At 36.1% G+C, this 27665-nt stretch overlaps 1 protein-coding gene across 1 annotated transcript in view; it reads left to right on the top strand.

Moving 5' to 3' along the window:
* Positions 1-27665, top strand: part of KCND2 (potassium voltage-gated channel subfamily D member 2) — a 438110-nt gene that overhangs the window by 400473 nt on the left and 9972 nt on the right. Inside the window, exon 2 of the mRNA XM_079152538.1 lies at positions 22573-22735. Coding sequence (XP_079008664.1) covers positions 22573-22735 — 163 coding nt within the window. The remainder of the gene's footprint in view (positions 1-22572; positions 22736-27665) is intronic.

Below are 27665 nucleotides of genomic sequence, written 5' to 3'. Positions count from 1 at the left end.
GGAGGACTGTCTTATGTACTGATGGTTTAGCTAATATCATTAAATGAGCAACTATGCTGATTATGAACTTTCTAGAAAAATATTTTCATACTCATTGCTTCATACAGATGGATAATGAGGATGAGAATAAAAATCAGACTGACTAAAGATGTTATCCAATCATGATAAAAGTTATTGTATATTCACTATTTACTAATGCTAGGGTGCATTTTTTTTTTCATATGTATCAAACAACCTTATAACCTTTATAGACTCCTTGTAGGACAGATGTTTATACTTCTTTCTGTTCCCAACTCTTTCCCTAATTATCTCCTCCTCATCTTCTTCATCTCAATTTAAATAGTTCACAATCCAAAATAAATTATCTTTCTCCAAACAGCTTGGTCTTTCTTGAAAGAATATATCATGACATATATTTCTACCTTGCGGCAAGTCATGATTAAAATCGAATTCTCCATATAGTCAAAGCTTTTGGAATTAACCACTATGTTACTGTATCCATGCTAGGTAGATAAACAATTTGTAGTAAAACAAAAATTTGTTTTACCCTTTCTTCCATTTTCTCTTTACTTGTTGAATTTTATGTTACTTAATATGTTTCAAAGTAAAAAATAAATAAATAAAACTTTAAATTATTACCATGAATTTTGAAATTCATCTTCATATTCTTAATACCAGTTGTAAATGCAAATGAGTTTTTACTTTATACAGAGAATCATCAAGATTATACAATTCATATTTTCTAGCTCATACATGCATATGTATTTTGTTCTTACCAGGCAGTAGAATCGCTCCACAAAACAAATTCTTGATTTCGCCCATATAGGAACCGTCTCTACCTTCAGCTTGCTGACCAGCCAGGAAGGGTTTGGGGGGAGTGGGGAGAGGAGCTAAGGATTGCCCTATCCTTCCCCTTAACTCCTATGTCATCATTTCAGCATAAGTGGTTGATTGACAGAAGGTAACAGGAGTAAGAAAGGACGTGGTGTAGGTGCTTTGGATGTTCATGTTTCTTAGAATGCCATTCCTTCTGTTTGAAGCAAATTCTGGCTCAAGAGGACAGAGTGGCTCTTCAGGGCTTGAGCATTCCCACCTGCCCAGGGCAGATATGACATGCGTACGTAATATTTACTTTGAGTCTTGCTACACTCCCACATATCCTGGGCCCACCAGAGTTCTTTGCCTACGTGACATTGTGAGTGCGAACGGGGCAGCAAAGAATGGTCTGCTATTGCTCAACATACCACTGGATTTGCAAAGTCCAAGATCAAAAATAAAATTATTAAGAATTTCAAGACAGGCTTGAATGTGATCAAAGTATGTTATATGTATGCATGTATGAATATGCCAAATGAACCCCCTTACTGTGTGCAATTAAAATGCATACATTTTTAAAAATCAATTTCAAGAAAGTCTCAACAGAGCATTAGATCAAGAAGAGGGCCTTTGTGAGCTGTGGGCCTGTCACACATGCATAAATTCAGCCACATACACTCTGTTACTGTTCTCTGCATGTTAAGGTTTGACCCTGGTGACACTAGATCCAAACTCCCACAATAATGAATCATACTACACTGAGATAAAGATACCTGATTTCAGGGCACCGTGAGGACAAGGGAAGATGACAAATAGATCCCAAGTCTTTTTTCAAACTTTTGTTGTAACTGGTAAAGGAGATAGATACATATGTTGGCACACCAGGAATAAGGAATTATTTTCATTTGTAGACATTTATAATTGCTTTGCTGAGCTATTAAATATTCAAATATGAGCAGGGAGCAGGTAATTTAGTACAGCAATATTTTCTCCCCTGCTTCATTATTGAAGCCACACAAAAGTCAAATTATACAATAATGCAATTACAACTATTTTAGAGAGGAAGATGTCCTCTCAGGCTCTTTGGAGGAGAGGGATGACCCTAAACAAGGTTGACTCTCTTCACACTTCTTCGAGTCTGAGTTGATTTGTGTTTTTTCTCCTGACAAGCCCAGTTCTGAGGGTACGTGGTCAGCAGCCATACCAATGGCAAGCTTGTCTTATTTCCCACCATAGCTTAGGACTATCGTGGCCTAAGGAGCCATTCTCAGATTGTTATTTATACTACTTCAAGAAAATTAAATAGGTTTTCTTGTCTGTTTGACAGATGAAAACTTTCACTCCTTAAGGTTAAGTAACTCATAGAGCTAGTAAATGGCAATGTAAAACTGGCACCCAGGGTTGGTAAAGCATGTATTTTTCCAGAATTCATTCCCAACAAGCTCACTAAAGTCAAACATAAAGTAACAAAACTTTCAGATCTTAGCAAACTAGAGCTATTGTTCAATGTTTTAAAATTTGCATTAGTCTGTTAACTCTGTTATATTTTTGTTATGCATTAGAGTACACATTTTTAGTCTGACTACATAGCTTCTCATATATTTTCTACTTTTCTGCCATGATTTATTTGAAGATATAAAATAAAAAAGAGTATTTCCTTAACCTAGACAACATTAAAATTGTATATGATTCAAAAACATAAAATGTAGATGTTACATTCAATATACATTTATATATTTTATATATAAGTATTTAAATAAAAAAATAGAGTTGTGAATTTTCTAAATGTCACATCCTCACATCAAAGACATTGACTTCAGCATTTGATCAAAGATTCAAAGATAAAAGTTCATCATTATAGTGCCTGTGCACATTAAATCTCTGTGTTTATATACCATATTGTCTATAACATTTATTTTTTACTTATTAAAACTGGAGGCCTGAATAGGCAAAGCAGGGAATACAACATTGTATTTGCAATGGTTTGTATTCCCTTTACTAAGATGCCTCAAACAATTTAATGTCCGAGAGTTATGAAGGTGTCCTTTTCCGAACTTAATTTAAGAAACCCCAAAGGTCCATATAACAAGAAACTATGTTCTCTTATGAAAACAAGCAGAACCAAACAGGCTGTGGAAAGTGTTAAACCACAAAAAAGGATCCATAGGACTCCCTGTGTTAGATCACATGGGGAAATAGCCTTTCTTGTCACTGAGGATTCCTTTAGGAATAAGAAAAAGACTTTAAATGGCTTTTGTATTTAATGGAAGTTCTGTTCAGATTTAGCTCAGAGACTATTCTGGTTCTATTTTTTGAGGCTTTGATGGCTGGGCAAAAGCAGTTCCTAACTGATTTATAGGAATGAGGTTTGCTTGGTTGGTTCATCTTAATATGTGGGCACACCACCACCTGAATTTATAGTTAGAGTCATAATCTGATTTGTTTACATACCGGATGATAATCAGGTCAGTCAACAGATGAACGAATCAAAATACAAAAGCTCAAATAGCTCACAGAAGAGCTTATTGTATAAAAGACTCTAAATAATTTTAAAGAAAATTAAGATGACTGAATATGCATGGTGCGTTGAATGGTCCATGGCCCAGGTACATCCTTCCAATTCAAAAGAATTTAAAAGACTGAATGAAACTCATGTGATCAAGCTCAGCGTTGATTTCTTGCTCCAATCTCTGTCAACATGGACCTTACAAGAATGAATATAAGAAAGCTAGCTGTTTTTGGCCTGGTAGGTTTAATTTGTACTTGTAACTGATGAATCCATTTAATTCTTTAAGACTGTTTTGTGCGTTTCCTTTGAATTTTGGACTTCTAAATGCATCTTTTGACTTAGCTTTGTAGTCTAGAAGAATACGAATGAATAAAAGAATATTAGATAAGGAAAGCAAACAGAAGCTATAATGAAAAGAGCAAAACATTTCCACCTAAGAAAATGAATTATATTTGATTTTAAAGTAGAAGGGAACTAAAAGAAATCGCAATCTTAAATTGGAATTTCAAAAACCAACTACAGGTTTCTGAAGTGATGTCTTAGCATAGGTTTCTGGAAGAGACTCGGACTCTATCCCAGTTTTGCTTCATGAAAGACCTTTGTTTCAACTGCCATGTCCTAAATGCCTGGATTCCAATTTCCATCCCACACCTCAGAGAGACTAAAATTCAGCCCTTTATAAGGGAATCCCTTGGCAGTCAGTGAACTACCTGTACCAGTTCAGCATTCAGTAGTGGAATCCACCTGGACTTTGGAGTTTGAACTGATAATCTCCATCACATACTGGGAAGTGGAAGTGAACATTGTCATCCTGATGTTTTATAGATAGGGAGACAGTCCCAGAGAGGTTAGACCAGTGGAGACAATGTCACATGACTCCTAGGACACACTGCTGAGCAGGTCTTCTGGTTTCGTGTCTTGCCACAAAAATAGAACTCACGTTACTTCACATAATATAAAAACAAATTGCAAAATAATATCAAAGGCATAATACCCTAGTGCTTTCCAATCTAGCAATAGACTCTGTTTCTTAGCAAATCCATGCAGCTTACAAATCTGGGCAAATGTGCCATCAGAGATACACACGGACAGTGACTAGTACCTCCACATAAAACCCACATTCAAATAATCTCATTATTATAATCTTGCTAATCTGCAATTTAGTTGTGTCAAATTTTTCTGGAAACAAACTAAAGTAGCACCTGTGCCTTGTAGAACTCATTGTCATTGGGACTTTGATGTCATTCAATTAGGTGAGCTGCAAATGTGAAGGCAAGGGCTTCAGGAGACCTGGATCATGTAACATACTATTTTTGTTTTGATTTGGCTTAACTTTTTGGAATATAAGAAGTAAATTCAGACATAGCAGATGTAAACAGACTCAGTAACGATATTAGTTTGATGTTAAGTATTTCCTTTTTACAATAACTTATTGAAGGAGAACTAATGAGAAAAGTTTTACTTGTATCTGGGGGGTAGTATATCTTTTATGGTGCTTAATTATTATCTAATCTCTTATGAAAATAGATATACAATTAATACAAAAAACTTAAACATATACTATCTAATTCTGAGTCAACAGTGTATCAATCTTCCTAAATAAGCTCACTATTTTTTTCCCAAAAAAAAAGAAAAAAGCATTTCCTCCCTACATGCGTCCATTGAGAATGGTACTTAATCATCAAGAATTTTAATTTACCAGCTAAAGCTGATCAGATAAAGTTTCCGTTAGATGATAAGGAAGTTCTGACAAAGAAAATAAATTACTGTTTTTATCTGATTATGTAAGTAAAAACATGTGTTGATTATAGAGCACAATGCAATTAACACAAACAAGTATTTATGGATTGGTTTGTACTACAATTCAAGATGACACTTGCAAATATCCATCCATAGAAACAACTGATCTTTGAACTTTTATTTTCAGTACTGTATATTTATCTGGGCTCCTAAGAATTCAGCAGCATTCAGATACATTTCGTCTCTTCCTTCTGTGTCATCCTGTTTCCTTACACTTAATATGTGTGACATTTACCTCCCACTGGAGGAACCATGGCATAGTGAAATAGGTCAGAAAAAGGGAAAATCTTATTATAATAGCCATTCCTAGATTTTGGGAATGGAGACATCCTTCCCATTTTCCTTTCATTTTCCATGTGCCTCTTTTTTAAAATTGGAAAACAGAGTTTTCAAGTGAATTAGATATAAAAATCACCGAAAAAAACTACTTTGTTGGAAATATTAAATAACCTTGGAGACAGTCAAAGACATATTGGAATATCTGAGATCAGTTATTGGAAATCAAGAATCTATAGTCTAGAGACAGCACCAACCAAATACATCAAATGTGCCTCTCACTCACTTCTCTGACTCTCCTTGGCATCCACCTTCTGGAGCATTAAAGATAGCAGTCGTTATTGACCAGAGTTGATTAAGGAGGCTGCTGGCTGGGAGAGGCAGTTACTGCGGATGACTCAACATCTTTCTGCTTGGACATGGCAGGTATTTGGCAGTGTTTAAGGTAAGACTGTCTCTGCTGTCCTCAGGATTTTTTTTTTTAATATGTTAGAATTAATTTTAAAAAAGAAAAAAATATTATTTGTATAAACCAGGTAAGATAAGAAATTATTCAAGGATGGTCCAATCCATCTAAAACTGGTTGATCTTAACTATTCAGTTCATGGCAGAAAGGAAAATACTGCTACACTTATCCCTTTGTTGTCAGGTAAGAATACTTTACTACTGGGTGCACTTATCTGAATCCCTTATTCTATGTGAAGTCAGATCCTCCAACTCTCTGAAGACATCCCCACCTGAAGGGTGGATGCTGGAACAAGGCTAAAATCAAATTATTACATCTATTTTCAAAACCAGTTACTATGTCAGGACCCAAGAATTACAAAATTACATTTTTTTTTTTTTTTAGTAGAAAAATGGAGGGGAAGTTAAACTAGCATGTCACAGCCAGGCCACTGGTGCACACCTGTAATCCCAGCTGCTGGGGAGGCTGAGGCAGGAGGATCACAAATTCAAAGCCAGTCTCAGCAAAAACAAGGCACTAAGCAACTCTAAATAAAATACAAAATAGGGCTGAGGACTAGGTTCAGTGGTCAAGTGCCCCTAAGTTCAATCCCTGATACAAAAAAAAAAAAAAAAAAAAAGAAGCTCAGCACATAACACGTATCATGAAAAAACTCATCAGTTTAAAATTAACAAATACCACCATGGTTCCACATCCTGTCTTTAAAGTTTTAGTAGGTACAGAGTGATGGACTTCAAAAGAGCCAAAATATTTTCTGACTTGATATTAAAGCCAACATACAATTTTGTGTACAATTTCTCTATTCTCCTGCTTTCCTGAAAGCCACTTGTGCACCTGATTTATGTCATTAATTATAAAGGAGTTAGAATTTTATCCGTCCCTATTCAGTCAAGTGAAGGAATCATTTCTTTTTTATTTTTTTAATATGAAATTGGTTTGAGATCACTGAGACAAATACTGAGTTAAGAGAACCTTCTTACTTTTGCACTCAGTAAGTAACCACAATTCCACTCAAATTGTTCACATTTCTCAGCGATCAAGTGCTTGTAATTACCTAGCTTCACTCTGATTTCAAGTCTTCTGTAATCTTTTGGGAAAGCTTTGTAAGAAATCTTCACTAAGGGGAAGAAAAACTTTTTCCTCGTGTTTTATTCTTCCACAATAAAAAAAAAAAAAAATTGACACTCTACTGTGTATAAACAGTGATGAATAAAGTCAGGAAGTTATGTTTAAAAAAAAAAAAACTTTTCTTCTGACTTCATTTCATGGAGTTTAATATAAAGAAAAAATGGGCATTTTCCTTCTTGACGTCCCTGCATTAATTTGTTTATTAGTTTCTGATCTCTCCCCACACAGAGGGTGCTTTCATAAATGAGTATTGACATGCCTACCGAGGGCTTATGCTGATGGGAGAATTAATCCTCCACTGTGTAGCAGTCAAGTCCTATTTAGTGGTTTGTCTGCTAAGATCAATACGGGGTCTCTAAGGCATAATAGCCAGCTCCTTTCACACTTGCTAGGCAAACAGATATCCTTTTCAAAGTCGGCTCACGAAGAAGAAGCTTTTTCTAGGCACAACCAACCCTGGTTAAAACTTTTAAATAACACACATGTGAATTTCTGTGTTCCAGCCTTCATTACTGGATCTTTCCCCCACTTCTTTGGACACAATTTTTCTCTAACTTCTTCCCATTAACACCTGTCTTCAAGAAACAAATTGATACACAGATTGAATCCCAGAGATGCACATAGGAATCCAAAGACTTAATGTGCTACCACTCTTGAGAACAACTGTATTTTATCAAAGATCATTCTTAGAATGAGTCTTTGTGAAATTTAAGTACTAGAAGCAGGTATCTGAGATAGAGTGGCATGGAAGCCATCTCTGTATCATTACAGCAAGGTACTCCACCTGCTCACAAGACCACCTGTTGCTAGGAGTTGCCTAGAAGCTTCTCAACAACACGTTCCTTCTATTTATTGCTTGACTAGCTCCTTTTTGTTTTTCCTAGATTCAATTCAAATCTTGCCTTCTCATAGAGCATTTCCGAAGTGCACTCAACTCCCAAGAAATCCACAATCACATCTCCTACAGCAGTTATCACACTTTCTTTTGATTTCTTGTGCTTCCTCTTTCCCTTTTAGCGGTCACTAAGAGCAAAGACTACTGCTGTTAATTTCTGCCTTCCCACATTTAGCACAGACTTTACAACATGATACCGCCTCCCCCTACCTCCTGCACCAGTGTTAGATAAATGCTAGCCAGCAAGCAGGCAATCAGCTTGTTGTCCTTTTCATTTGAGGCAAACTTGATCACAGAAGGCCTCCAGTCATGGTGGAGGGGGCAGTAATGGGAAGAGACAGATAAGAGGGATATGTAGGCGTCTCCATCCTCTTTTCACAAACTGTTCATTTCCTAAAGTCAAGAAACAGAAAATGTCTGAAAAAAATGTTTAACATGATCATAATCATATTTTGTTGAATGGTTTTAAACTCTTCTAGAAGAAACAGAACTTAGCCTTTCCAAAATGAGTTGATTACACAAGGACGGTTCTTCTAAGTCAAGGTTTGGCAAACTGTGGCCTGCAGGTCAAATGCAGCCCACCTCCTGTTTCCGTGCTGCTTGAAAACTTAGAAGAGTTTTTACATTTAAATGGTTGGGAAAAAATCTAAAGGTGAATAGTATTTTTTGACATATAAAATTAATAAGAAATTCAAATGGCCGTGTCCATAAAGGCTTACTAGATTATGATCACCCTCATTCATCTATGGATTATGTAGCGTGTTATCTGCACTCTAACAATAAAGGTGAGTACTTGTAGCAGAGGCAGTGAGTTTGGTAAAGCCTAAACTCTACCACCTTGGCCTTTACAAAGAGAATGCTCTGAATGAGGGTATTAGGAACAATATAGGCAACCTAGTGACATTGTTTATATCTCTTAAAACATAGTTGAGAAACAACTGAGAATGAGAAAAAGTGGCTTGCTGTGACTTGAGAGGAAGCCATTGAGGGTGGCTAGCCTTTAGGGTGAATAGCAGAGGTATATGTGGATCATTAACAGCTGGTTCCTGCAGAAGTTAGATCCCATAGAGCCCAGATTGCAAGCAGTGACCTTCTCATCTTGAAGGTATAGGAAGAAAGTTCAAATCAACATTTAGAGACTTAAGAAGGAGAGTTCAATTACCTGTTTATTGTTCTAACTGCTTTCGTTAGGTAGGAGATCTTTTGGTAAAAGGAAGAACCAAGTCTGTAATTTATCATCATCAAGGAACCTGCTCCTTTATAGGAACTGGATAAATTTTTGAGGGTGGAAGAGAAGAAGGGAGAAGAGAAGGGAGAAATATATACTTAAGGAATATTTGCTTTGGTTTGTTTTACTTTCTTGTTTGTGGAAGTTCATGAATCCAGGTGCTTCATCTAAGCAGATGATTTCATTATATTTCTGAAGCCACTAGCAAACGTTTCTAGAAACACACTTTTATTGTTTCATGTTTTAGCAGTCTCTTCTCATAATGAAAATCGGCCACCATTGATTCCATAGCGACATTGATCACATTGATCCCATTGATGAGAGGTTAGTGAAATACTGAAAAACCCAACAGGCTTTACCCAACAACTGTAAATAAACCATTATCATAAGCCCTCATTAGTGGTAGAAACATCAAGTTGTCAAATATGTTTTAAGAGCATTCTAGCTATTCATGTTAATGACACCTATAATGGAATCATTATGTTCTTTCTTGTATTTAATTTAAAGCGCATATCATATATTTTCATTTTATTGCCAAAACCCTCATCAGCAATCTCTTATACTCTCCTTAAACATAGGAATATTTTGTCTTTATTTAAATTTATAACTAACAGCCAGTCTCTGGCATGTTTAGCTATAGACTTTCATTACCCTAATAAAAACTAACAACAAAAATAACAACATATGAAACAAAACTTCTGCAATAAAAAGACTCATGAGCTACTGAACTAATTGTGGAACTGTATTTATTTTAATGGTGACTTGGTTTCACACATATTCACCTGTCCTTAAGAAAAGGTTTTAAGTTACTCGGGATGGCCTTCCCAGTGATCTGTTGGAGGATTTAGTTCCAAGATGACTGCTTCTGTTCCAAGCCCCTTGCCAACACCTAGTCCCCACTAGGCGTGAAAACCCCAGGAACCAGTTCTCAACAAACACTGCCCACCTGATACAAGTGGAACATTTTATAATCATCAGAGTTAATTTACATCTCAATAATGTTGCTTTGTGTTTGTCTCCCGCCCCACGGCCCACTCTGTCAAAATAGATATTTTGGTTCTTAAGCTTGATCTTTGATTGAGATGGACATGTTTGACAAAAACTGAAAAGCCTCAAGCCTGCCCTAATAGAATGTCTGACCTTCCCTTGGTTTTTAGGGTGGGAGGACTGAATTGCTTTTGATAGTTTAAGAACCAGAGTAGAATGACACAGAATGCTGGTACCCAGAGAAGGCCTGTCCGTCTCTAATAGTAGGAAAATGGAATTTTCTGCTTTTAGGGGGTGAAAGGTTGGAATCAACAAGATAAATAACAGCTTTGCTTCTGAGACCTAACATCTTGGAACCAGAATGGACCTACGCCATGAGCTGTGGTGAGCGGGGCAGAGCACACAGCTTTGGAGGAAATGCCCTGGGTTCCAAATGCACCATGCCTCCTTCTAGCTGTCCAGACGCCAACTGGCTGCTTTTCCAGTGCTGGCATGTCATCTGATTTTCTGCCAGTTCTGTCAATGGAAGGCATTGGCAGGAGATGGGAAAGGGGTTAGAGGACAGTGCATTTCTCCTCTTCCTTTGCGTCTTCTAAGCCTGTCGCCCGCTAACCCTCCTTTGTGATCCTAGTTCTTTCCATAGTAAAGACTTGGAATGGTTCCAGCTTCCATTCAAGACGCTGCCTTTGAGCCCCCAAATTTTCTCCCCTCTCTTCCCTCCAGCTTCCTGCTAGTGGAGGTTTCCTGCTATTGGCAAGTCCTGGGTTATCTTAAGGCCTCAGCAACTCCATTGCCTGTGGGATGAAAATTCCCTCCAGTAAATCCATTCTGTAAATGCTTAAAGTGGTTTCTGTTTTCCTGCCCAGACCTGAACACAAACTATTATTTTAAAAGTAAGATACTATGCTTATTTCCTAAGCTCATTTCCAGAATATTTTGTGTAGATAGGAATATGCAAAGAATGTGAAAACATATACATCGAATGCACTTAGAATGTGAGATATAGTCAGGAATATAAAAAATTTTTGATTTATAGTTTCACATAACTTTTCTCCTCTTTTTCCTTAAAATGAAACCCGAGGAAACCAATTTTTGGAGAAGGCTCTTTTTCAGTTGGTTTATGTGTAAGCAGGTGTGCTTTTGCTTGATTTTTATGATTTTTTTATTTGTTCTTTTTAGATATACATGACAGTAGAGTGTGTTTTGACGAATTATACATACATGGAGTATAACTTATTCTAATTAGGCATCCATTCTTGTAGTTGTACATGATGTGGAGTTTCACTGGTCATGTATTCATATATAAACATGGAAACGTTATGTTATCATTTTGTGATAGTGTTTTTATCTAGAGACAATCAGAAGGCAACCACAGAAGCATTTACAGACACAGCAGAAATACACAGGTAGAGCAATGAACTTAAGGCCCCTTTACATATGTTTATCATAGTTAATAGGAGGATGACCATTTGATCAACATTTTAATATCCAAAGAGGCAGAAGAAATCAAGCACTAAATGTATGGAGTATCTTCATGTAATCTCAGGGGATAACTTTGTCTCACATAGATCAGGAAAGAATTGTTCTCCTAAAACATCTCTAATGTAAATACAGGCCCTGGAATTTTCATCAAAAACACAGTTTGTTTAAGGATATAGAAACTCTGTATGTTAAATTGAAGACTGGCAATGCCTGGCTGTCTTTGGGTGGTTAAATCACAGCTTTTCTGAGTTTCTTCCTTTTTTATTTAAACAGTTGTACCTATTTATGTGAAACATAATCATTAAATTATTTTTGCTTAAAGAATTTTGGAAGAAGTCCCTTTCAGTGACAAGGGAGAGCACTGCATAGGCAAAGGAGGAACCAGGCAGGCCTGCAAGCTGGCTGTGTGACTTGGGAGCACCCGGTCTGTGGGGTGGTCAGCTCCAATCTGGACTTGCCCTACTGCCTAGGACAGGAGGAGCTGGGCCTGCCTGGGTGGTCAGCTGAGTGAGGGAATGGAATAGTGTGGCATGGTCAGATCTGCTAGAAGTATTTGCAGCACCATCATCTCAGACACTACTGCTACAAAAAGCACCTCATTCTCTGCCCCAGTAGAGCCAAGTCTCCCTGGCGGTTAAATTTCTGTGCATTCTTCTCCAAGAGACTTAAGAAGTAGACAACAGGAAGCAAAATGATCAGGTCTTACTGGGTAGAATTGGAAATAAGAGATGTGTTAGGTCATTACTGGATGATCCATAAGTAATTTAAAAAGTACAGTTGAAAATAAAATAGGCAAATACTTATTGACAACTTGAGGTTGTCATGAGGTCCATAATAGCAAATCGGTTTTAGGCTACAAACTTAGGTAAGAAAAAATGAAAACATTCACAATAAATAGCTCTACTTTTTGCTTTTAAGCTGCCTGTCTGACATTCTCCTCTAAAGCCAATGCTGAAGCCCTAAACCTCGGGGCCAGCTCCTCCTTCCTCCATTGCAAAGGTGCCAAGTAGTCTCAGAATGGACTGTAAGCAGTAAACCAGTTCAGTGGTGTCAGCAAGTGAGAGAGGTGGGTTATAAGAAGACAGGCTTATGAACAGCACCTTCCAAATGGCTTAGGGATTTGGTTCCTCGGAGATAGCCTGCAGGGAAGCAGCAGAGACTAGAACCATGCTCAGTGGGGAGTGTCATCCAACAGAGCTACCTTTCAAAAGAAAGGAAGAGACAGGAAGCTACAGCAGCAGGTGACTGACGGAAGTCCCCGGTGTGAGACCAGCCCTGACAGGGCTAAATGAAGCCCCTTGGGAAACAAAACCAAAACACATATCCTGCATGAGCTGGTTTCAACCACCAAAGTAAAAAGGATCAAGTGTTTGCTAGAACCTTCATTTCCTTCATGGATTTTCTTTTCAGGAAAACAAGCATATTTCCTCCATTATAGGGTATAACCAAAGTGAACCTGTTAAAAAAAATGAAAACCACACAATGGAATTTCCAGAGGATTGCTAGTGTTCACTATTTAAGATTAGTAGCATTCAATAAGCCATTTCCCAAGATCATACCTGAGACAGAACAAGGAGTCAGTATTCATTCATATTGTTGGCATTTGAGATTACAAAATCTGTCAAATTTGGGGTGATAAGTGTTTTGAAATCCTGGTCGGATTCTGGTCAGATTCATGTTTCTTATGCATGTGACAATGGAAAGGAGGTAGGAACAGGAAAAGTGTCAGGTCTTTCCAATTCTGTTTTCATTTAAAATCATCTAGGTTAAAAATGGTTTCTCTGATATAAAAAGCAAGATATAATAATAGGGTAGAACCAGGTTATGCTGGGCACTTCATCTAAGCACCCAGAGTTGAATTCAGAAAAATTGAGGAGATGAGATGTTGTTGAACTTGGAAGAGAAAAATAGGAAATCTGGTTAAGAGAAAAAAAGAAGTAGACGAGTATCTCCCCTCCATCCCATATTTATTGTTTACCACCAGACCTTTCCTTGAGGATTTATTTAAGCAATAAACATTTATTGAGTTCCAGCTATTGCTCAGCACTGGACAAGGTCTGTGCTAAACCTGAGTGTATAATGAGGACATGATCCTTGACCTCATGGACCACATGGTTTACCAAGAGAGGAAAGACCTGTAAAGAACTAATTGCACTCTATTAGTTGCAAGTCGCTTTGAAGCCATAGGAAAGGGAAAAAATTTTAACCAGATAGACAGAAAATAGTCAAGAAGTTCTTCAAATGAGAACTTTGAGCTTTGTCAATGTAAATTGGAATTTATCCCAAGGATTTATGCAGTGGGACTATAAAGAGGATTATTCTAGAGAGGATAATATTGCAAAGGCATAGAACAATAGAAGGACATAGTATGTTCTGCTACTAGAAAGTTATTCGTTCCAATCAGACTACAGGGCATGCATGGGAGAGCGTGGAGGACAAGGTGACCAAGTGGTGAAGGGATGCGAAGATCATGATAAGGAGACTGAAATTCTTCCTGCCAATCATGGAGGGAATGTAGGAGAATGACATGACCAGATAAAGATATATGAAGGTGAAATGAGCTCCCAGCAACAAAGACTAGGCACCCTAAGCAGAAGAACACATTTCTGAGGATCCCAGAGCTGGGAAAGCCAGTCCTTAGTGGAGTGTTTGGTTTTTGTTTGTTTGCTTTTAATGTGTTCCTCACTATAATCAGTTGTACTGTTTTACTTAATGATGGCATTCTTTTAGGAAAAAAATAATATATTAGATAGTAAGTCATAGTCTTATGGTCCATTTATAACCTAAAAAGCCTTCATTTATTGACATAATAGGTGAAAAATAAGAGGAAAAATAAGAGACAGAAAACACTTTGTTTTTTTTAAAGGTACAAACCAAAAGAATGTGGTAAATAAACCCAAATGAAATTGAACACTGAGGACTTAGTGTATATATGTTGGTTAAATGTGCTAGAAGCACCTTAGTTCTTTCCTCAATTTTTCCCCTTTGTATACACAAACCCAGTCCTTTTCTTTTCCCTAATTTTCACACAAAGAGTTCCTGTTAAGGGGTTCTTGTTTAAAATTGTGCTTTAGTGATGTCCCACGTTATAGAAAATTACTCATCTTTTAAAAAGAAACAAAAAACACTGTCAGAATTATGTTGGGTCCTTTTGGAAACCCCTTGAAATTAAGTACTCAATGAAATTGGTGGAATTTTGTTCTCTTCAACTATTTCCAAAAGAAAAAGATGTCCATAATATTTCTTAAATGTTGAATGTGTGTAGGCAAAGATAAGGAATCAGCACAGGCAATTTACTGGAAATACTTTTCTCACTCTCCGCTTGTGAAAACCAGAAAAGACCTGGTTTGTTTCCAAACTTTCATTAAGGTTTTTATGCCCCCTAGTGGATATTTGCTATTTCTGCAGTTGTAAAATAACGGTGATATTTTTACAGCATTCCCTTTTGTGCAATTGAGTTCATATTCTTTAGAGTGACAATATATGACATTGATATCCCTTTAAGCATTAAAATTATGTGTTAAACATGGTTTAAGCCATAAAACTTTTGATAATTTATAAAGTCTTTATAATTTAATCAAAATTAATAATTTAATTTTTAAGAATTCTTCAGAGCTAGGGATGTAGCTCAGTGGTACAGTATCTGCCTAGCATACACAAGGCCCTCGGTTTGATCCCCAGAACTGCAAAAACAGGAGAATAAAGCTCTTTTTCAGAATGAAGCATATAAAAATATACACTACCACGGAGTTACATGACCCAACTGAATTTTATCCATGAATTAGTTAAAAGTTCACTACTCTCATCTAAAAGCCTCTAATTAGAAAAGGAAATTCTCTGACTTCCTTTTTTATTTAACAGATGCTAAGATTGTTAATGTTGTAAATATTAGAAAAGGATTTTTTCAATATTTTTTTGAAAAGAATAATAACTCAAAATTTGGCTGAAACAGGAGAAAACACAGAATACTTTAAATAATACATGTGAACTAGTAAAAAAAAATTCTCAAGTTATCCAACAGAGTTAGAATAATATAGTGATTGATCCTCCAGGCAAAGGAGATGAAGACAAAATCAGGCAGTTTTTTAGGCAAACACTTATTTTAAAATGTCAAAAATGAATCTGTCTATTATGGAAGTAATACCAGCACCCCTCTGGCAAACAAGTTCTGGATCACAGGCAGGTGTTATACAGCAACACTTAAACGAGTCATTTGCTATTTACAAACATTGTAGTTACTATAAAAATTATTCATCAAACTGTGATTCTTCTAGAATACCAAGCTGATGGCAGGAAATCCATGAGACCCTAAGGGGTAGAATTATTGGTTAAGAAGTGATCCAGTTTCCAGGTCAGAAGAAATTGTTTCTTAGACTTCTTGGACTAGTACTCAGATCAGAGAGAAGATTATAACATAAAATCAATAATTAACATACATAAACACACACTATCAGCTAATGACTTTCACCAGAATATTATACATCTGACTTTTTTAAAGAGTACCTGCTTTTTAAATATACCACTCAATACTGATTTATGACCCATATGAATTTGCTTTTATTTTAACTATTATAAAGGTTGAATTACAGTATTTATGGATCCAGCACCTGCCCGGTATAAAGTTCAGGATGCTCCAAGGCTTCTATGCACCCATACCGGATCCGTTCAACTTATTCCTTATACATGGTAATTAATGACTCTTCATAGTAGAAAAAGAAAAAGAGAGAGGAAGAGACTGAGTTACACTAAGCATCAAGGTTTTATTTTAACATCACATTTTCCTCCTGTTGTATGAGTATTTCTTGTAATTTGTGATTGTTTATAAAATGCATGATTTTTTTTCCTCTCTGAGTATCCATGGGAAATAGTTTCATAGATGGAAAGTCATGCCTTAGCTAGGGAGGTTTATTTTATATAACATTTCTCCTTTATCAGATGAACCTACAAATTCTTCAAATAAAAGGAGTAGAAAAATAAACCGGTATGAATACATCCAGGAATCTTACAGTACTGAGTTCACAGACTATGTAAGAAGATTCAAGACAGTATTTCTGTTTGAGATCTAAAGACAGACCCACTCTAGCCATAGAATTTCTGAAGAATTGCTGAATAGGGAAATTGAGTAGGTATTTATAAAATTTGGTTTGCAATGTGTTATGTTTAAAAACGAGGCATACTTCTTAACCTATTTTAATATTACCTGATAAATTGGAAAGATGGATAGATGAATGGTAGTTAGGTAGATAGAAAGATAAATTTACTTTAGTTGTTTGCCTGAATTAACCAGTTTGTACCACTTTTTTTGGCATCCAGTAAATAGAGTACTTGACAGAATTCAAGGGCTTTGCATGAAATTTTTGAATAATATTTGAAATTGAAGTCTTCAAAAAACAAATTCTTTTCTGAAGAATTTGTCTTCTAGGAATGTGATCTTTAACATTAGGCAAAAGATGTCATTGAAGCCAAGTATATTTGAACAATATGCAAATTTAAAATTAACATTTTTTTTTGAACAACACCTCATATTGTACCTTTTTACTGATATGAGGAGGAAAACGAGCAATAAACTGGCAGATGTCCAGTGTGGGAACAGAAAGAAACCTGGGTGGTTGTAGCAATTTGGTGACTATAGGGGGAAGAGGGGAAATTTAGAAGAAGCAGAAAAAAGTAGGGGTATGGAGAGAGTTTCATTCAATTAACAAAGTACAAGTCGCTTTATTATATAAAACTTTTGGGTGGTTATTCTCTCATTATAGTATCTTTTCCTTGTTTCCTTCTGTTTTTTAAGAACTCAATATTTATCTTCTTTGATTATGGGGACTGTAGTCTTTTAATCAACTTTGTTAAATATAGAAAAATTGTATGAAAATAAACACATCCACTCAATATTTTAGTTTAATGCTTTTGAGAAATGAATTTTTAAAGGCAGATGACATAATATTAAGTTCTGAAGAGAAACAGAAAAATGGAAAGAATAATACTATCAGGCTTAGCATGAACTTAAGAAAAAGGAGTCCGGAAAAATTGATGTGTGCTTTATGGAATATAAAGAATAATATATCAACAGATAACTAAGTTGTCTAAGATAGAAATTAGTCATTAAAAGATGTTAGTATTTTACGAATGCTTTAAATGGTCCTTTTGACATAGTAAGTGTCATTCTCACGATAAAGCTTTGTGTTCTAAGTATTTTCTCCGCTGAGTTTCAGAGGGATCTAATTCCTGAGGTGGATAAGGTTATTGTGCTTCTTGCTATGAGCCTGAATATTGGTTTTAAAAGCAAATCCTCTGTTAAACAAAGGTAGCAGCTGTTTTTTCCAAAGAGATATTTCCCCTCTCCCAGCAGATGCTATGCCCAGTGACAAATTTGCAGATAAAAATTATCCATTTCCATTTCTCCAGATCTGTCCTAAATGAGAAGAGGGACAAAATGGATAATGTGAAACCACAAAAATCACACTATATTTTTTTCATTATCCTCCAACATATTCAAACTAGAAAAATATACTTAACATCTTACAAACATCAACAGCACTCCAGGATCTAGAAAATGAGGGGAGTCGCAGGAAGAGCATGCGGGCCATCTGTGCAGTTATCCAGGGGGTGTTGAAGGAGGCAGCTGACACTCCTTGGGGAGGGGCCACCGACTCAGGCTGTCCTCACATCAATAATCACAGGATCCTGGACTACCCTGCATTGTGCCTGTTCTACCTCCTGTGCTCTTTAACCATCACCCACTACCCTGTCACACAAGAGCAGAGCCTTGGGAACTATCCTAGTTGGCTACAGTATGGGAAAGTTCTGTCTACAGAAGTCAAAAGATGAGAGATTTACCCACCAGTGATCACTTTGTTCCTTCTTCTTACCATTTTCATTTCAGTACTGCCCAGTCATCTCAAATGCTTACCAACTCTTTCTGGATGGTGAAGAAATTTTGATTGCAAAAAATTATGGTAGAGATAAATTTAAAAAATCATTTTACTTGCTTCAGATTAGCATAGCTTTATTTCTTTAAACCACCCCTGTGTATTCACCATCTGTTTTTCCTTTAGGGATTATTCTAGCCTGTAAATTAGCTGCTTTTTAATAAACTGTATCATCTCCTGTTTTGGTAAGCTTTATTCCCACTGTGACAAAAAGACCCTGACAAGAACAGTTATAGCAGAGGAAAAGTTGATTTGGGGCTCAGGGTTTCAGAGGTCACAGACTGTAGGTAGCCAACTCCATTGCTCAGGGCCCAAGGTGAGGCAAAACATCACCCATCAGGAACAAAATATAAACTCCAAAAGGCATGCACCCAGTGACTTACCCCTACAATCACACCCTACCTGCCTATTTACTACCCAATTAATCCCTGCCAGTTGATGAATGCACTGATTGGTTAGCTTAAGCTCTTATAACGCAGTCATTTCACCTCTAAACTTTCTGCATTGTCTCACATACGAGCTCTTAGGAGACACCTCATATCTAAACCATGAATCTTTTTACTTGTTTAAATTTGCTGTAATAGTTACAGGTTTTCTCGGTTTGCCTACTCTGTGACATAAGGCACCTAGACTACAAAAGAAGTTAGTAAAAAACTAATTTAAACCAATCTTGTAGAGCTGGGCAGGAGAAACTATGGGATGGACTCATTACCTATTTATTTTACCTGTTTATTGTATATATTTTTTATTTTTAAAGGCTTACTTGAATCACATGGACTTCGATGCTTGTCTTCTCTGACTATAACAAATAATTAGATTTTTAAATTTTTCTTTTGAGAAATACTTCCTTAGATTTAATTGGTAGGCATTAAAATCAAATCCCTTCTCTTAAAGTTGTGTATGTATGTATATGTGTGTGTGTGTGTGTGTGTGTGTGTGTGTATGTGAGAGAGAGAGAGAGAGATTGAGAGAGAGAGAGAGAGAGAGAGAGAGAGAGGGCTTTCTTCAGGGCCTACTACACAACTAGTGCAAAGGAAAAGAAGATGCTTATAAAATATAACCAGGCACTTAAGGTGAACTGTAGAAATTGGCTCATGGGCACACAATATTATATAAAAAGGAGTTGACCTTCTAAGCCCATGGACATATCACCATTGTAAGAATGTCCTCAAGTCTTTTTAACTCACTTTCTAAATTTCTTTTTTTTTTAAGCTTTGACTCTTTCCTCATTAACATAATCTTTAGATTATGCTGTAACTTCCCAGTTATACTACAGAAAAAAAAAAGCTTGTTTAATATGAGCCCCATATTCTGGTTTTTAAGTTATTAATTTTTGTACTATAATTATAGCAGTACCATCATTCTCTTGCCAAACTCTTGTAGAAATTGTTACAGTGAATTAGCTTAACTGCTGATCCCCCACAAACAACAACAAAAATAAGTAACTGATTCTTCAAAGCCAAGGATCAGATCCCTGTGGGGTCACCTAATGCAGTGCCAGTCAGATTTGCCTTCTGTCACTCTCACCGGCCTGTCTTTGGCCAATTCCTCTTTATGTTATCATACCAATGTTTTCTCACAAGAATAATGTTAATAATAGTGGTCATTTCTGAGCTTCCCTCAAGATGTAATGTACATCTCTTCCTACTACCTTCCCTGGAAATGAACTCTTATACAAATTCAGTAAAGAACAGAAAAAAAAAAAATGTATTTGCTCTTTTGAGATACATGACTGTAGATGTATTTTGACATGTTGTCCATACATAAGAATATCTTATTCTAATTAAGACCCCATTCTTTGATTGTATATGATGTGGAGTTTCATTGGTCATGTATTCACATACAAACATAGGAAAGTTTTATCTGATTCATTCTACAGTCTTTGCTGTTTCCTTCCCCCCTCCCTTTTGTGGGTAATATCCTCATATCAGAGAGAATATTTGGCCTTTGGTTTTGGGGGACTTGACTCATTTCACTTAGCATGATAGTTTCCAGGTCTATCCATTTACTGGCAAATGCCATAGTTTCCTTCTTTATGACTAACATTTCATTGTGTATATATACCACAGTCAGAAAATGTTTTCATTCAAGTAATGTGTGGTAAGAACTTGCTTTATGCTAGTGAGACACAAAATAGAATGGATCTTGATTTGTCAATTTTATATTCAGTTCAGTCTATGAAGAGCAAAAATGAAAATTAATAAATATGAAAATACCATATGTGGATAATAACTATGAAGGTAACCAATTGGGAAATTGTTATAGAGAATGATTATAGGAAATAATGAGATTACTATAGAAAAGGGGACTGGAAAATAACTTCTGGAATGGAGATGTTTATGTGGCACCTGAATAATGAAGATTGAGGGTATACACACACAAAAGACCAAATGGCCAGGGTGACCAGAGGACAGAGATCTTGATGGAGGATGGTATGAACCAAATGACGTAGTCCCTTGAAGGCAAAAGTAAGGAATTTGGGTTTATTTTAGTTTCAAGTCCACCAAAGAATTTAAAGAAAGTTGAAACTGTCTAATCTCCATTTTCATGACCACAACTCTGGTTATCATGTTGGCATGAATTGTATAGTGGTAAATGTGAAAAGTTCTGTTAAGAGGCTATATCCATGGCTCTGGCAGGACAAGACAATGGCTTGATTTATTGTGACAAAGTGGAGAAAGAGTAAGAGGCCCAAATAAAATTTAATAGTTTAATCAAAATCAGAGCTAGGTTTATCTTTTATTTATACATTTGGGTAGGGGCACATGCCTGTAATCCTGGTGAATCAGGAGGCTGAGGCCAGAGAGTCACAAGTTCAAGAAGTTTGAGGCCAGCCTTATCAACTTGTTGAGGCCCTAACAACTTAGGGAGATTTTCTCAAAATAAAAAATAAGTAGGTTTGGGGATGTATCTCAGCAGTGAAAGCACACATGCATTCAATCCCCAGTTTGGGGGAAAAAAAAAAAAAAAAGAGCTAGGATTGGTCAGAGAGAAGAAGACTAATTGAGAAAGAAGATTTAGATACTGGGAATTGGGGTGTGGCTCTTTCAATCTTGGTATGAGGAACCGGGAATTTATGGCTCCTTTTAATCATAGGTGGCAAACTGTGGAGGAACATATTTGAGGGGGGACAGAGAAAGCTAGGGAAATAAGATTTCCATTTTGGGTAATTTAAGATTTAATTGGCTCTTAGGATCCACTGAAAATAGGAGTTTGATTTTCAGGGGAAATATCGGGACTGTCAATGTAAATTAGGGTATCAGCTATATGCAGGTATTTTTAAACTATGGAATTGGATGAAATCACATAGAAGAGAGTTTATATGGAGACAATGAGGACTTGAGACTGAGCCCTAAATTTACTCCAAGATTTACAAAGTAGACTAAGGGACAGGAACCAGAATAGAAGGAGAACTGGTAGCCAATATGGTAGGAGAATGACTAAAAGCATTTCCAATACTAAAGCCAAGAACAAAAAGTGTTTTCATGAGAGAATAGTCAACTAATCAAATACAAATGAAAGACTAAAATTATCATGGAGAAATGGCCATTGGGTTTCACAAGTGAAGGTTAATGGGGACCTTGCAAAGTTTATTTTTTAAGTGATTATATCTGATGAAAGGAATGTGATGTCCTACTTTTTTCTACATTAATTTCATAACCAATCCAATGTTGAAAAAAATTAAGTGGAAAAGTGTGTTACCTAGACTATTATTTCAGCACAGAAATATTGACTATTAATAAATGTAAAGAATTATGCTACATTATGTAAAGGACAAATTGAAGAGCTATCATTACATCATCTGGCTTAAAATATTTTCCAATCAAAGAGATTTCTAAATGTTAGAGTCATTTTCTACAAGGTGGAAAGGTAATTTTTTCTGTTCAGATATTCATAATTTCTGACTTATTAAAATCTGAAGACAAGCGCATTATAATCATGAAGCAGAAATAGAGATGTGTCTAAAAAATCATTTAACTTAAAGTAAAAATCTATTTGTAACAAGTATAACTGTCTTTCCATGACTTGAAATGATAGACATTTCTTTCTCTAATTCAGGTATGGTGACATGGTACCAAAAACCATAGCAGGGAAGATTTTTGGTTCCATCTGTTCTCTAAGTGGCGTCTTGGTCATTGCTCTACCTGTTCCGGTGATTGTATCAAACTTCAGTCGGATCTACCACCAAAATCAACGAGCAGACAAAAGAAGGGCACAAAAGGTATGTAGTCAGCTCTGAGAAACCACGATTTGACATCTCTTGCTGTTTATAATGAGCTTCAGAATTTCCTATTGACTATTCAGTGATAGCTTGTTCGGCAGTAAAAAGAAATTGAACATCCCAGTGGCTTAAAACAAGGAATATTTTTGAAACATGCTACAGGTCTATTACTGGTCTAGAGATGAAATTCATCTTGACAATGTACTTCTGGTCATTGAAGTCATGATAAGCCATGATGATCACCCACTGTCTCCTAAAGCCTTTCCTGGACTTGGCCCATGGCTATTACATTAGCCAAAGCAAGTCTCAAAACCATGTCTAACTTCAAAATGAGCAGGAAAATACCTACAATGAGACTGGATACAGAAAGTAAGAAATAATTGATGGACAGCACTAATTATGGCAGTAAATTCAAAGAAAGATTCTTGGCAAATTTTATTAAAATCAGATTTCTAGATCTGATTTATTTAATCTCTATGAGGGATCAAACTGGTTCTAGTAGAAGAAGACTATTACACTGAGACCAAAATGTGTCACAGATGTTTTGCTTATTGACACAGGAAGTAAGAGATATATGGTCATCTGTAACTGAGTTTTACTCCTGATTCAGCAGTTTCCTGTTTCTCTGAACTTCTCACCAGTTACTTAATTCTAAGTACACAGTGCATGCCCATTTGTAAAATGGGAAAACAATAATATTAAGATTATATGCAGGGGGCTGGAGTTGTAGCTTAGTGGTAAAGCGCTTTCCTGGCATGTGTGAGGCCCTGGCTTCTATTTTCAGCACCACATATAAATAAATAAAATAGAAGATCCATTGACAACTAAAAAAATTTTTAAAAGATTATATGCAAATACATACATCTACATAAATATAATAACATTAACAAGATTTCATATTTATGAGTGATTATCATATTCCAGGCATTGGGCTAATATATTTCAAAATCTAGTTAAGAGAATCTTCATAACATCTCTATAAGTTGGTTACATTATTCTTCCAATTTAATGAATGGGAATCCTAAGGAATACAGGAATTGAGCAATTCTAAGGTCACATACATAATGAGTTGGAGAGCAACCATTCAACCCAAGCCAGGCTGCATCTCAGGTTCACACAAAACTTAAACATTACCATCAGTTGTGTCTCAGAAAAACTGATTGATTATTAGCATACCCTCTTCCCTGTTCTTTGTCAAAATAGTCATCTTGAAAGGCAGGGCCCGTTTTGCTTTAAAATAACCCTGGGATTAGGCACAGTGGCACACACCTATAATCCCCACAACTTTGGAGGCTGAAGTTGAAGGATCACAAGTTCAAAGCCAGCCTCACCAACTTAGCAAGGCCCTAGGTAATTTAGCAAGACCCTGTCTCAAAATAAAAAAATAAAAAGGGTTAGGGATGTGTCTTAGTTGTTAATTCCCCCTGGGTTCAATCCCTAATACCAAAAGTTAAAATAACTACAGATGTCTCTTCTCTAGTTTCCTCAATGCTATATTTCCAGTATCCTTCATGGTCACTATATCTTAGTCCTTTAAAAATGTCTTTTATTAAATATCTAGAAACCATTTATAACCATAACTAAAGTGAATGCACAATCTGGATAATGTGGTATAACTATAAGATATCATGATTGATTTTGGTGCAGTTCATAACTGGCTTTGTACGGAATTACAGAGCAAATTTTCAATGTTTTTGAGCAATTTTTAGTCTCTTTAGTAAAGTATAAAATCTTACATAGGAACTCTTTGGAAAGTTCAGGTTAATCAGTATGGTCACAGTGTGTTTTCCAGAGAATTCATTTTATGTCCATTGTCAGAGATCCTCTTCCTTCAGCAAAGATCACTTTTTTAACTTTGGAGTTGATTGCTTAATAGACTCATCACCAACTCCACTCTGTTTTTGGTCTAATAACTAGTTTTTAACTCCTACTGATAAGAATAATAAATATTCCATGTAACCTGAACACAAAGAACTGATAATCCAATGAACAGGGAGAATTTAAAGAGGCTTCCTCTGGGCAATGGTGTCTTTGTACAGGACTCTGGTCCTGCCACACACTGGAATCCCTCTAAGGAGCATACTATCACAGGGTCTGAAATAAGAGACGTCCTCCAAGAAAGCTCAGGTCCCTTGCCTATCTCCATTCTAGGAATGCTTTCTTTTAACATAAGAATGAAAACTGTAGGAAGCACAAATGTGATTATCAAATAATACAATTCCCAAAATACCTATATTTTTTGCAGTTTGTCTTGCGCAACAATAAAGTCTTAGAATATTTTAGAAGCCTTTTGGCTAACTAAGTTTTAAGAGCCAAAGTAAAAGTGATGCTATAAAAATACACTAATTAAAAAGTGTGCTTCATGAATGACTTTGGTATTTAAAAAAATATCATCTGTATTCTAAATTTCTGCCACAATACAATGAACTTTACCTATGATTACTAGAAAAATAGGCTTAATAAACCAAATATAATAACCTAATATAATATATGCAGTTAATAGTCTGTGGCCAATAAGCTGAGCATAATCCTCTAAGAACATAGGTATGTAACAAAATAACTTAACAAGGGATATTTCCTACTTTCCTTCCCAGAAGATTTAAAAAAAAAAAAAAAAGCAGAAAAACTTCCATTAGGCTAAGATAGTTTGCATTTATCTGGGCTGGGGTGACTTGACAGATATTAAAGTTATGCAAAAATAATCAGCTGATTCAGTCAAGCAAGCAGGCTGCTCGATAAAAACATTATTCAAGCTGACCAATTAAAGTAATATTGCAAAATGGTTTTTAGATCAAATTTTTTGGTGTTTAGCCCAATTGCCAACTCCAAACTTGAGAAAAATCTTGAAATGTGCACAATATCAATTTGAGAAAATTCCATCATCACTGTCAGGGATACTTTCCTTTCTAGACTTTTCCCCCAGCATGTATTTTCTGTGATTTCTGTACACACTCCTGCCTTGTTTACCCTGTTTTTGTCAATCCTTGACAATATTTACTGAACATGGACATGTGGGTTAATGTAAGTCTCAACTGAGACACCTTTCCCCTGTCTACTGTATGCAATTGTATTTTAATAGATTATTTTTTCACTGTTATTCAATAAATGTTTATTGAATAGAGTGCATTTGCCAAAATGTAGCTGAACTGGTGGAACAGTAGGTGGTAGGGTTGATATTTTGAGGCAAGTGGCATACCTTGCTTTAAAATATGAATCAGGTCACACATAATCTGCAGATTCACCAGGTAACCTGTGTTCATTATGTAATAGAAGCAATGGCAATTATAACTGTAATTTAGGAATACTAGCAATAATAACAACTCTTTCTAGATTTTCTACTATGTCCCAGGTGCTTTATAATATTCACAATCAACTTGCAAAGGGTGTGGTATTATTATTTCCATTTTACAGATAACTTGAACATGAGCACATATTTGTTGATTAAAGGCCAAGACCAGAAGAGTCTACGTTGTTTGTACTATGAATCCTCTGTTACCTAGAGAGATTTTCCTGTAGATAATTCAAAATACAGTGAGGAATTTAGAATAGTGTGCAATATATGTGAATATCTTACTTTTCACGTGTGAAGATTTTTGTCAGTCATACAGAAAGATGTTACTGATACTCTGTCATCTATCACACCTTGGTATGGTGGTTCTCAAACTTTAGATTAATTGGAATCATGTGGAGAGTTTGTTAAAACACAGATAGGACCCTATTGTTAAAACACAAATTGAATCCTGTTCCCAAAGCATCTGATTCTGTAGTTTTGAGCTGCAGCCTAAAAATTTGCTTTTCCATCAAGTTCCTGGTGATCCTGAAACTGCTGCCACCGTTTGAGAACCATTGCCAAGTATACTCAGCAAGGTCCACATCAGAAGATTTTTTAAACATAATTCTGGAATAATGCAAAGACAAGAAATAACTCCTTGCTGGAGCCTTAGAATGATCTGTTTTAGATTACCCACTACAAAAAATAATTATTCAATTTCTACCCAAGTTTATGTAGATAATCTAGTTTTTTATTTGTCTATAGTTAATGACCACCTGTTATCAACTCATGTAGGAATCTGTGGATTACATACTTCTCCATATGTACTCTAGGTTTTAGCCTTGTTGAATCACCTCTGCCCTTAGCTCTCCACCCCTGACACACATTCACACACACACACACACACACACACACACACACACACAACCTAATGTAATCACATGACAAATTTCTACTCAGAGTACAACTCTTAGGTCAAATATCACCCCTTCCATGGAAATTTTTCTGGGTGTTGTGGGACACATGAATTCCTCCTTTTTTTCTCCCACAAGAGTATGCATAATCTATTATCATGTATTCAACCATATTGCCCTTCTCCTCCACCATGAAGACTATATTGCAGTAACATGCCTGACATAACATAGCATTGGTTTCTGAGAGAGGCCCTGGGTTCAATACTTGGCACTACAAGTAAATAAATAGGAAGCATTATTTTGCTTCTGATACCCTCCTTCATCTTCTTTCAGTTCTCACCTCTTCCTACTCAGAGTCCTCTTACTGTCCTCTTGTTTCTTTATCTGACCCAATTCCCAGATTTTTTCTGCCCAGCACTGCCATCCCAGGATTAACAAGGCTCCAGGGCTGGAAATATTGTACTGCCTCCCACTGACTTCCTTCCACTCTCACTTTTATTATTGTTTGGAACTAACTCGTCTCATATTTAGGGCAGCTACTTCCTTAGCAAATGGAAAGATTCCAATAAACTCTTTAAATTTTTAAAAGCTGAGAAAGCTTAATATGCTAAATCCACATGAAGCTTTTTACTAAACCATAAATGAAAGAAACAACTAAATGTGAAATTTCCAGAACACATGGTATGGGGAGTATGTGGGCTGATCTCTGGAGAATAAGGAATTGTCTGAGATTACCAAGGAAAAG

The sequence above is a fragment of the Sciurus vulgaris genome (assembly GCF_902686455.1).
Source record: "Sciurus vulgaris genome assembly, chromosome: 8".
In the NCBI taxonomy this organism is placed as follows: domain Eukaryota; kingdom Metazoa; phylum Chordata; class Mammalia; order Rodentia; family Sciuridae; genus Sciurus; species Sciurus vulgaris.
This window is presented reverse-complemented; position numbering and strand designations above follow the sequence as displayed.